This window comes from Manihot esculenta, chromosome 3 (genome assembly GCF_001659605.2).
Source record: "Manihot esculenta cultivar AM560-2 chromosome 3, M.esculenta_v8, whole genome shotgun sequence".
Lineage (NCBI taxonomy): Eukaryota > Viridiplantae > Streptophyta > Magnoliopsida > Malpighiales > Euphorbiaceae > Manihot > Manihot esculenta.
The window spans coordinates 28,694,118-28,706,054 of NC_035163.2; the positions used below are offsets into that span (position 1 = coordinate 28,694,118).

At 31.9% G+C, this 11,937-nt stretch overlaps 1 protein-coding gene and 1 long non-coding RNA gene across 4 annotated transcripts; one reads left to right on the forward strand and one right to left on the reverse strand.

Annotated features, from left to right (window-relative positions):
- The first annotated feature begins 5,484 nt into the window (after positions 1 to 5,484).
- LOC110611127 (two-component response regulator-like APRR7) lies at positions 5,485 to 9,505 on the forward strand. Of its 3 annotated transcripts, XM_021751270.2 has the most exons (5): positions 5,485 to 5,862; positions 7,524 to 8,339; positions 8,504 to 8,689; positions 8,797 to 8,919; positions 9,020 to 9,505. In XM_021751270.2, the coding sequence occupies exons 1-5, from the start codon at positions 5,815 to 5,817 to the stop codon at positions 9,125 to 9,127; spliced, it is 1,281 nt and encodes a 426-aa protein (XP_021606962.1). In that variant the 5' UTR covers positions 5,485 to 5,814; the 3' UTR covers positions 9,128 to 9,505. The 3 variants fall into 3 exon arrangements, with proteins under 3 accessions (XP_021606962.1, XP_021606959.1, XP_021606961.1); XM_021751267.2 differs by having other exon boundaries at positions 8,797 to 9,505; XM_021751269.2 differs by lacking the exon at positions 5,485 to 5,862 and adding an exon at positions 5,879 to 7,408 and having other exon boundaries at positions 8,797 to 9,505.
- On the reverse strand, positions 8,884 to 11,684 carry LOC110611128. The gene is made up of 3 exons (XR_002487314.2): positions 11,501 to 11,684; positions 11,346 to 11,398; positions 8,884 to 9,013 (listed from the first exon to the last, which is right to left on the reverse strand). It is a non-coding gene; the product is annotated as an uncharacterized LOC110611128 (long non-coding RNA).
- Between the last annotated feature and the right edge of the window lie 253 nt (positions 11,685 to 11,937).

Sequence of the window (11,937 nt, forward strand, 5' to 3'; positions counted from 1 at the left end):
GTCAATGCTGCGGATAATGGATTAGGGATAGACCGACCCAGCTGGGCCATGAGGTCGGGCTTGGGCTTCCTTCTGGCCCACATAACCAGACAAGTTGTTTTTTTAAGCTCAATATATTAAATCAATGCATAAGTTACTATTTAGCTCCTAAATTTTTAAACTCCTAAATATTTTAGTAGGATAAACAAATCAAAATAAATAGAATCACAAACTAGGTTTCTTTTCAATCGAATCTACATTTTATACAGTCCTAGAACTTAAGTTCAAAATTAATATTCTTTCATATTTATACACATTTTTGCAGGAATATCATAGTAGCACTTCACTAAATTATCATCTCCAACTCAACTATTTCTTGAACGAATCCTTCCAAACCCAATCGAACTTGATATTGACGAGTATAGTTCTATATCCTAATTTCAATCAAATGGATGGCAATAATAAAAGTCTCATTCAATATTCAAATCCTTAATTTTCTAAATTTGCCAATTTATAAATCGATATAACAACTTAACATAATGGCTAAATTTTTGCCACAAACGTTTGTTAATGACTTGTTGTGCATGTGGCCAATAATTAGGTCTTTAAATTGACTTTAAACTTTTTTTTTTGATTTATTTCTATCTATTTAAATTATTTCAAGAGTATATTTATCCCTCTAAAATGTTTAAAATTTAAATAAAAATTCAGATATAATATAGGGATTAAATAATATCATATATTTTAAATCAAAATTAAAATATAATTATATAAGTCTTATCGGACAAAAGAAAATTACATAAAAAGTTTTGAGAAACAAATCAAACTTAAGGACGATGTATGGCCACCAACAACATAAAATAAGTAGCCATGTGAACTTTGAAATCCATACTAAGATCCAATCATATTCTTGTTAAAAGCAACCTTATAATCATTAATAATTATTATAGAAAAGGGAGATTTACAATTTAATCTTTGAGTATTGTTATTATTAACAAGTCAGTCTCTATATTTTTAGAAATCTATTAAAACGTCCTTATTTTTTTTCTTCGTCAACGAAATAGTCATTCTATCTATTTTTGCCGTTAAAAATATAGTAAAAGACTAAATTACCCCCATTATTTTCCTCCTCCTCCTCCCTTTTCTTCTTCATCAATTCTTCCTCCTTCTTCTGCTTCTGCTTCTTCTTTTGCTTCTGCTTCTACTTCTTCTTCTTCTTCTGCTTCTTCTTATGCTTCTTCTTCTTCTTCTCTTTCTTCTTCTTCTTCTTCTCCTTATTCTTTTGCTTCTTTTTCTTCTTTTTCTTCTTTCTCTTCTTCTTCTACTTCTTCTCCTTCTTCTTCTTTTTCTTCTTTTTTTTCTTCTTTTTCTTCTTCTTCTTCTTCTTTTTCTTCTTTTTCTTCTTTTGAGGAGGAGGAGGAGAAAAGAAAATAGGGACTATTTCGTTGACAAAAAGAAACGATAAGGACGTTTTAATAGATGTGATAAAAGATAGGTACTATTTCGTTAACAAAAACAAAACGATAAGGATGTTTTAATAGATTTCTAAAAATATAGGGAGGGACGATTTCGTTGACGGAAAAAAACGATGAGGAGAGACTATTTTGTTGACGGGAAGAAACGATAAGAACGTTTTAATAGACATGAGAAAAGATAGGGATTATTTGATTGACGGAAAGAAATGATAAAGATATTTTAATAGATATGAAAAAAAATAAAAACGTTTTAATAGATTTTTGAAAATGTAAGAACTAACTTGTTAATAATAACAATATCCAAGAATTAAATAAAGGATTTTATTTGAGGGTAAAATTAGATTTTAAAAATTTTCTCTCTCCTCCTTTATCTAATTTTAATGGAAAAGAGGATAGAAGGACTATTTCGTTGACGGAAAGAAAACATAAGGACGTTTTAATAGGTTTCTAAAAATACAGAGACTGACTTGTTAATAATGGCAATACTCAGAGACTAAATTATAAATTTCCCTAAAGAGAACCATACAAATTTATTAAAATTCAATAGTCATTAAACAATATTTTTTATATTATTCTATTGATATCCGGTCAGTACATTAAATGGTAAATTGCTCCTAACTCATGAGATGGAGTGGCTTTTGATTTAGTTTCAAATGAAAGTTGTAGGCTAGCTTTTGGTTAACTGGACAGCCTGCATCTCTATTTTGGAATTGGGTATTTGCCAACTTGGATAGCACTATTTCTTATCCACATCTGCACTATGCTTTGTGTCTTTAGAGGAAATAGTATCCACATTCTATTTTGTGAGCTTGGTGGGTGCAAGGACTAAGAATAGATAGCTAGCAGAATCAAGCAACCATTAGTTCCTCACTACAACAAGGAGAATAAATCATTTACTTTCGACAGTGAATGACTACTTGATCCACTCGCATATATATCTTGAAAGACATTAGTAACCTTTCCAGCCAGGTTGCTGTACACATTTACTGATCATAAAGATTAGTAATGTCTCATTTCATTAATTATATCTCATGCATGCAGCAAATGGTAGACTTGGAATCTTGGGTAAGTGCAGTCTTGTGATGATTGCTACATGACCAATGCTGGCTTCTTACTCCTTCAACCTCCAACATTGGTAAGAATATAATATTTTTCATGTTTATGATGAACAAAAATAAAGCACAACGTTATCTCCAATACCAAGTATGTAGATTATTAACAAATAGGAGAGTTTCCACAGAACAAGGGAACCCCCACTTTCACTGTCGAATTTTGCTGAAATGAGGAAAGTGGAAGCTATCTCTAGAAGGGAATTTGTCATTAATTACCAGATGAAGAAAAAGGGTTGATATTAAGTGAAAGAAGAAGACTACTACAGCATATGGCATAGTCTTAAAAGTGTAAACACAGGCATGAGGCCTGCTGCTAGGCAAAGCGTGTTAAGGATTTTAACGAGCCTTTGTGACACTGAAAGCTAAGGTATCCTGTGCTCTGCGTGAGAAAAAAATATTACAAAGATTTAAGTTGATGCAAAGAAATCTAGGATAGACAAGACCCTTGGTGATGGATTCTTGTGTACTTGGTCTATCCTTTTTGCTCAAAGCAATACATGAGTGGAATCTTTTTGTAGTGTTTTTGAGCTTTCATCAACTTTATTTCTTTTCTGGTTATATGCTTTAGCACTTTAAAAGATGTTCAAAACCTATTAAAAAAATCTAAGGGGTAAAATAAATCTACATTAATTAGAGATTTTAAATTTTAAATTTTAAATATATAGTAATTTTAAATTTTATAAAATAACATTTTACTCCCTTAATAAATTTATTCGGTATAAATTTGGATTAATCTAATCTATATTTCAAATATCAATTTTTTTTTAAAAAAAGGAACCTGTACGAAATGAGGTGATTTTACAGACAATACTAACATTTGTTCTATTCATCTTTTGTGTAATATGTGATTCTCTCTACATATGCCTCAGAGTGCCAATATTCACATTTATTAAAAAACTAAATAAAATTTTAAAAATTAATGATAAATTATAATATAATATTTAAAGTTTTATTTATTAATAAATAGCCTTTTGAAGTAAATATTATTATTTTAATCATATTCTTAATTATAAAATTCAATCATATCATTTTTTTCTCTTATCAATAATTAAAAAGTTTAGAAAATTAAATTAATTTTTTTTGAATTTTAATTAAAAAATATCAAAATAATAAAATAATATTTCAAATGACTTTTTTAGCTTGTAAAACTTATATATATAGCACTCAGTAAGTGAGTAAATTTAAGAGATCTCAAATTATATTCTCCGATTTTCATTTCAAAAAATATAATTATATATATAATTTTTAATTACGTTAAAAATAAATAAGTTTAATGAATTTTTATATATACAAGAAATAAATATATTTACTTTTTTAAATATAAAAATCAATTAAAATGATTATATATTTTATTAATAAATAAAACTTTAAATACTTTATTATAATTTATATAAATTTTCGACTTAATTTACTATTTTGACTATAGATAATTATTTTTAATAATTTGAGATCCAAAAAATAGGATTTATAGAGAGGAGGGTGTTCTTCTCCTTTTATTCATTCTCTTTTATCTGTTAATGACAGCTAACGGTCTCTCTACTACAGTATCACCTACCTTTGTCATATAAGTCTGTACGTACGGGAGCGTCAGACGCTCTCTCCATATCAAACGGCCATTTAATTTATTCCGGCGCGCGTACGAATAGAGCTGCGAAGTGACTGGACTTATTGTCCTTTCTCACGTCACCCGTACTGAGCTTCTTCCTGATAAATCTACTGAGCTTCTTCCTGATGAATCTGGACTCGTGAGTGATCCAGTCGGCTCCGCGGATCTAAATTAAGGCCGAAAATGTTGAATCGATCTGTCAGAAAAGTTTCATGGATTTTGAGTCAATACTGCCTTATGGGTCCAGCCTCCTACTGAAACGTGTGAAATCCGGCGGTCATCAATTCTTATATTAGTTAGTCAAAAATTATAACACATTCATTTAACTTATAAATAATAGCATTTTAATTAAGTCAAAATATTTTTTTAAAAGGAAATTAAAATTAAAATTAAAATAAACACAGTAACCTATTAAACTTAGAGTTCTATCTAACAACTCTGTTATTACTGAAGTGGTCAGTAAATTAAGAATTTATATTAATAATTAAAATTCTTACAAATTAAATTTACTTATTTAATATATAATATTAAAGTCTTTTTAATTAGCTGAAATTTTCAAGAGATATGACTTTATTTTAAAGGAGAGTGTTGTTACGTTTCCTGTGGACATCAACAGTGATATTACAGAATAGAATATTTTGACCGCCCTTATACCACCTGCAATACGTGGCACCATTTCATTGGTTCCGAACTCCATATCAGAATAATACGTAGATATATATACATGAATTGTCAAATACCAAAAGACAAAGGAAAATGATATCTAAGCCAGAATCTTTTCATTTCGTGGAAAATATTTTATAAAAAAAATAATTCAATTTAAAATGAAAAAACATAAAAAATGAGTTAATCAAAATTAGGCTTTAAATTATATAATTAGTTAGTTTGATTTGATTTTAATTGGAAATTTTTAAAGAAAAATAAAAAGAAGTAAGTAAATTTAATTAGAAACTGAAAATTGAAGAGATTCTGCAGACTAATTTCAACGTCTCTTAAACGAAAACTGGAAATGGATGAAATGGCAACCTCTAGACGCAACGGAATCAAGAGACAATAACTTGATCATTATCCCTTTACAGCCAAAATTATTAGTATTCCAAAGGATAAAATTTCAAAGAGGCATCAAAGTTTATAAATAATAAAAAATAAATTGACACGTGAGAAAGCAGGCGGTTATCCGCGTCTCTCGGGTTGACACAAAAGGTGTGCCACGGTGGCAGCCTGTACGGACAGCCTAAATGACTCGACCTTCGTTCCTATATAAATAAATAAATAAAACTAATTTTTAGGACAGCCCATTAGCCTCCGCCTCCATTTCTTAGCCATTATTAACTATTTGCGAAAAAAAAACACAACCTTGTCTCTCTCTCAGGTTCAGGATTCATAATTACTCTCTCTCATACTCTGTCTTCTTTGTCCTTTTCAGTTATTATGGAGTCTTGGCGTGCGTTAATTTTAGTCATACATTTGAATCAACTAAGACCAGGTGTTGTCATTTTTTGAGTTTTTCTTTTCTATTCTGAGGCTGCTTCCAGGCCACCCAAGAAAACTTCGACTTCCCAGGAAAAACTTATTACTATATACAAACACAAACCTCACCTCTCCTAACAAAGCAAAGCTAAGCAAACCAAAACCCATTACGATGTTGCACGACGCGATTCTTCCACCTGCCGAGCAGCCATCTTCAATTGTAATTTTCTTTCTTCTTGCTTTGCGTTTTCTTTCATTCTCTTTTTTACGTAAATGTCTGCAATCATGTCTCCTTGTTCTTTCTTGTATGTTTTCTTTGGCATTTTCTAGTTCAGATTTTTCTTCCACATTGATTCATGTATTCTTGGTGTTTTAGGGTATGGATTGTTTTGGCATTTTTATATCTTTTTTATTTTTGGAGGAAATCAATATGCAAAGTCTGCGTTCATGCAAATTATGTTTTTCTTTTTTTTTTATTTATTTTATTTCGTGTGATATATTCATGGGTGTTTTTTCTTTTCGTTTTTTGTTGCTTCTCTTTGGAATTTGTCTGATTGAATGCTCAAGGGTCAAGTTGAAAGTTTTGTTTCTTTTTCTGGCATTTTCTGTTCATGGCAGAGTGCTGCTTCTTTTACACATTTCTCTCAGTTGTAATAATAATAATAATAATCATTTTAGATAAAGATGTGAGCTGCAAATTAACACCTCCTCTCTTCCAAGTTGATGATAATGTACTGGGATTTCAAGCCAAGAATTAGATGCTTGATGGGCTGGTGGGGGCCGGAGGAGAGTTAGCTTAAGAGAGTCACTTGCAAAAGAAAATGCTTTTATGGGCTTATTAATGTGCAACTCTTTATCAATTTGATTGAATCAGTGAGTGAGTGAGTCAAATTGAACTTGCATCTACATCCATATCATCAACAGACAATTTATCAATCTAGAGACCAAGCAAAGCATATATGTCCACACCAAACTGTCATTGTCTTAAGGGTGCCCATCACCAATGTAATAATCTTCACTTTGCTAACAATAATATCAACTTTCTATTCTGATCATTTTGGAATAAATGTATCCAAAGTTTTTCTAATCCTGGATTCTTTTTGTCACTTAGACTGGCCAAATGGGCCTAATCACAGCACTTTCACATGGTTAACCATATTGGGTCCTCTCTAATTAATTCCCTTTCAATCACTATTGTTTAGTTTGTGGAACTTTGCTTTTTTCTATATTTTGAGTGAGAGAGAAAACAATACCATGAAGTTGCTTCTTGATAATGCTATTCATTTTTCTTGCTAATCTTGGCTTAGACTTGTTCTTACATGTCACATGGAGCACAGATACACATCTCTTTCTGCTTTACATACAAAATATCCACCCATGATATTGTTCTCCTTTGTAGAATCGATGTGTTCTTAATCAAATATGGAAACCAGATTGGTACTTGTTAACAACATCATGAACTAGACTAGCTAGCTAGCTAGCTTGGTACATGTCCTATTTGAATTGCTCCTCTATAATACAGGGTATGCACATTTGTTGAATGATAGAATGACTAAGTGACATATAGCACTTCTTAGAGCAACCACACCCTTGATGGCTTTCAGGCATAAATTCAGATTGATTAGAGAATATTGCCCTTTTAAGTTTGATTTCTTTATGAAATCATGGCCTCTGTGAACAGACACATCGCATCGATCAAAGATCAAGAATTAGATTCAAACCCATAAACAATGGAGAATCATGCTTGGCTTGTGCCTAAAGGCAAGGTTGAGCCTGATCATATTAGTAACATCAGATACATGTATATAAGTATTGCATATGTTGGTTAAGGTAGTTAGGGGATGATTCATGGTATTAACGCAGTTTTTAACTGTTTTACAGGATGATGTTTCAAGCCCACTTAGTGCTCAGATTTTGGAATTCTGTGACCCTGAATTGTTCTTGCAAAATTCTGAAGTCACTTCAAGTTCAAACTGCTGCTATGAGGAAAATTCTCCCTATACAACGAATCTTTCACTGCCATCAGATAATCTTTCGTTGCCACCAGATATAGAGAACTTCAACAACTGCCGTGATAATAATGGAAATAATAGCACCACCACCCCCCCAACTCCTAGCACCACCACCCCTGCAACTACTAGCACCACCACCGCTACAGCGGCTAATGCAAATAACATTAACAATAACAACCTGTCCATTATTTTTGATTCCCAAGATGAGCTTGACAATGAAATTTCAGCTTCTATCGATTTTTCTTCATCCCCTACATTTTCTGTCCCCCAACTTATCACTACCCATCATGAGCAATTTGATTTCTCTTCTATGCAACCCCAACTCACACTATCAGGTATAGTGTCTGCTGATGGGCTAAACCAGTACCCTGCTGATTCTGTTCACCAATTTATGGGGCATCAATTGCCATCAGTTTTTGAAGAAGATTGCTTATCTTCTATTCCTTCTTATTTACCTTTAAACCCTTCATCCCCTTCTTGTACATATCTTGGTCCTGCTAAGAGCACGTACATGTCTGCTGGGACCATGACTGCAGCATTATCTGTTGACAGTTCTGGGATTTTCGGTGGAGGCATTCTTCTGGGTTCTGAATTGCAACCACAAGAATTGGAATATCAAGGTGAAAATGGTGGAATTTACTGCCCTGATACAATCCCTCGAGTCTTCAACCCAGCAGATCTCCAGGTATTAACAACACATGAATTATATATATATATATATATAATATATTACATTCAGAAGCCAACTAATTAACCAATCCTTTCTGAGCACAATTAAGGTGCCTGCAGTAGAAGATGTATATGAAGGAACTAATGGTTGTTAATTTTTCTTATCATGTACTTTGGAAGGCACTCAACAATGAAGCCCAGCAATTGGTGGGTGGTACTGGGAATAACACTCCTTTGGCATCAGATATTTCAACTTTGGAAGATTCAACTTTTAAAGTTGGCAAACTTTCAGTTGAGCAAAGGAAAGAGAAGATCCATAGGTACATGAAGAAAAGGAATGAAAGGAATTTCAGCAAGAAAATCAAGGTTCCCTCTCTCTCTATCTCAGAATCTGCCACTCCATGCTTCTGTATCTGCCCTGAAAACCATTTGTGTTCTTATTACTAATGATTCAATTAAAAAAAACATTGCAGTATGCCTGTCGGAAAACACTGGCAGATAGCCGGCCTCGAGTCAGAGGAAGGTTTGCTAAGAATGATGACTTTGGAGAGACCAACAGAGCTGCTAGTAACAATCATGAAGAAGATGACGACAATGTAAGATACTTACAACCCATTTTACATCATTTTTTGGTTATGTCTTCTTTAAATTTGGTCTGTGATCCTCTCCTTTTCTGCCTGCCTTTTTTTCCTGCAGATAATAGTGAAAGAAGAAGAAGACATGGTTGATTCAGCAGATATCTTAGCTCATATCAGCGGTGTAAACTCCTTCAAATGCAACTATTCTATCCAGTCATGGATTTGACTAAGCTTACTTTGAAGTATTAGACATCTCTACAATTTTGCAGATGACCCTTTTACAACCAGGATTATATCTATCTGGGTTTAATAAAGGAAAATAGAATAATTTGGGTCAGTTTACTATATTATAATCTTTGTATAATGCAGCCAGGATAATCTAGAAATTGAAATAACAATGTAATTATTGTAGATTCTCTATCCCCAATCTTCTAAATCATCTCCAATATCCCACAATCTGTAAAATCCTGTGGAAATCTTACTTGGCAGGAGTAGTAGTTGAAACATGTCTATTGTTTGTGTGACTTGTGTCCAGACAATCTGAAATAGTTGATACATCTGACACAAACTTCTCTGAAATAACATGGAGGAGGGCTTCCTTTCACATGTATTTTCTATATTTACATGTCTCATAATTCTTTACATTCATTCTTCATTTCTACTAAGAAACTTTCTTGGTAGTATGACTTCTTGTAGTATATTTGATGCCAATAGCACAGTCCCCAGCTTTCTTCTAGGCAAGGGAAATAAGCAAAGAAAAAATGTTTAAATTTTCTGATGTGAGCCTTCTTTGTAGACTTTGAATATGTAGGAGAGCCTGAAATGGTAAGGCTAATGTTAAAATCCATGAGGCCTGCAATGAAGCAAAAGAGAAGACAGACTAGCCCAGGCCCAGCCCTCATTTCTAAAAGACCTTCACACTGGCATGGCAAATTTGCACTCCTGGGCCCAGCCTTTTTGTTTCTTTTAACCGATTTGGGATGGAGAAGTTAATCCACCAGCCACCATGAAGTTTTTAGACATGTCTTATCAATTATTCAGTAGATGATAGGTTTCCAGGCCCAATTACGACTACTTAAAATGAATTATTTATTGCCTGAAACTTCTATTAAAATTTGTCTAAACTTTCATTTATTATAAATTAGGTGAATGTGAACAACTCGATATTCAAACGTCTTAAAATATGTCAAGTCCATGTGAAGAGTATCTGTTAAATGAAACAGAGTCGTTTTTTTCCAAAATTTTGTATAGTTAAAGGCCAAATACATATTTTTAAAAGAAGGTAATTGTCCTTGAACCTACATGGCATATGGTTTGGTATGGTATTGTAGGCCAGGATTGATTGGAGGTATTAATAAAAACAAACATATAAAAACACTAATCAATAAAATTAGTCCAACATAGTATAAGAAATTAAACTTTCAGGGTTTAGATTTCCGAGTTCAACCAAGCAAAAGTTGATTTAAAATACTGTCCTTCTCCACTAATCAAGCATAACTAAAATATCCTCCTCAAAGCAACCAACATAAATCTCTTTCTTCAGTTATCTTAAATTAATTATAGATTAAGTGCATGTTATAAAAAAAATTAATGTAACAAAGTAAAACATACTTGTTAATTAAGATTTTTTAATATTTTTTAAAAATAAATATTAAAAAAATATCATGTGATTTAATTGATTTTCAATTCATAATTCAACTAAATAATATCTTATAATATAATTTTTGTGTTAGCATTTTCTGATAATATTTAAAAATTATAGCTATTTTATTAATGTTGTAATACTATAAAATATTATTTTCATATAAATTATACATAAACTCTAAAATAAAAAATTAATTAAATCATATAATATTTTTAAAAAAATAAACCAAGCCTCCTAGTGGGGTTAATCCTATTAATAATTAATAGGATTAATAATTAATTAATCACCTATTAAAAATTAATTATAAAATATCAGTCGCTGCCTGTTTCTGATAAAGATGAAGAAATATGAACACCTAGAAATTGAGAGGAAGAAGACTAGGCAATAGCCAATAGAGAGGCAGAATCCTAAATCGCCAGAAAAAAAATCAAACAGAGGAAGAAGGGAAAACGGAAATAGTTAGTTAGATGATATTTTGTTCAAGGGAGGATTGGTGATTGAAAAGACAAATCTCATTTCGTCACGTATATGCACATTTTTTAAACCCTAATTTAGAGTAAAAGTTTGAAAAAAATGAAGCTCCAAGAGACTCAAGGTTAGGTAGGTGTCGTTGTTGGAATATAGACTTTTGATCACCACCGCATCACAACAAAAGGGCGTTTCATTTTTTCAATAGTTTGTTTGCCAGACGTCTCCTATGCTGCATGCTTATGCTTTCTTTAATTAGGTCAGGATTTTAAAATTATTTCCTAATTTGATTCGTTAAAGTTAAAATTAAAAGTTGGAATATTCAAATTACCTGGAAATTTGGGTGTATCGTAACAAAGATGTTAGGAATTCAAAGCTTGGAGTCTGCGGCACCAACGAATTAAACTACCATCATAAGAAAAAAGAAGTGAAGAGCTTCGAAAAAGTCAGAAAAAATAATGAAATTACCGTGATATTGTTCCTCACCAAAATGGCAGATTCATCTGACGTTGATTGACTTTGTCATACGAGAAACAACCCTCACCTTCCCACGAAATTATCTCAAACACCAATTAACGCTCAGCACTGTGTTCTTGCAGAAATGCACATGAATTGCTCGACAATTCTCCCCACTGATCTCCCCCCACCCACTGCTCCTTTTTAATTTCATTTGTCCTTGCTTTATTAAAAAAAAAAAAACCCTATTATTTATATCTCCATCCAAACAATATTGAAAAATAGTTGCTGGATGATGTTCATCAATCTATGACTTAAAGAAAAAAAGAGTTTCATAATGATGTGACCAGCTTTTATACTTATCTTTTTCTAATTAGTAGTTCTGAAAATTAAAAGAAAAAATTATGCTAAATTCTCAACTATAAAGTAATGATGCGTAAAGAATGACAGGTTGTAATACAACATAA

Bases quoted from the DNA above. Each gene is read 5' to 3' on its own strand.
- LOC110611127 (XM_021751267.2), top strand. From the start codon at position 5,815: ATGTTGCACGACGCGATTCTTCCACCTGCCGAGCAGCCATCTTCAATT. The intron at 5,863-7,523 runs GTAATTTTCTTT...ACTGTTTTACAG, and splicing joins CCGAGCAGCCATCTTCAATT to GATGATGTTTCAAGCCCACT. The intron at 8,690-8,796 runs GTTCCCTCTCTC...AAAACATTGCAG, and splicing joins ATTTCAGCAAGAAAATCAAG to TATGCCTGTCGGAAAACACT.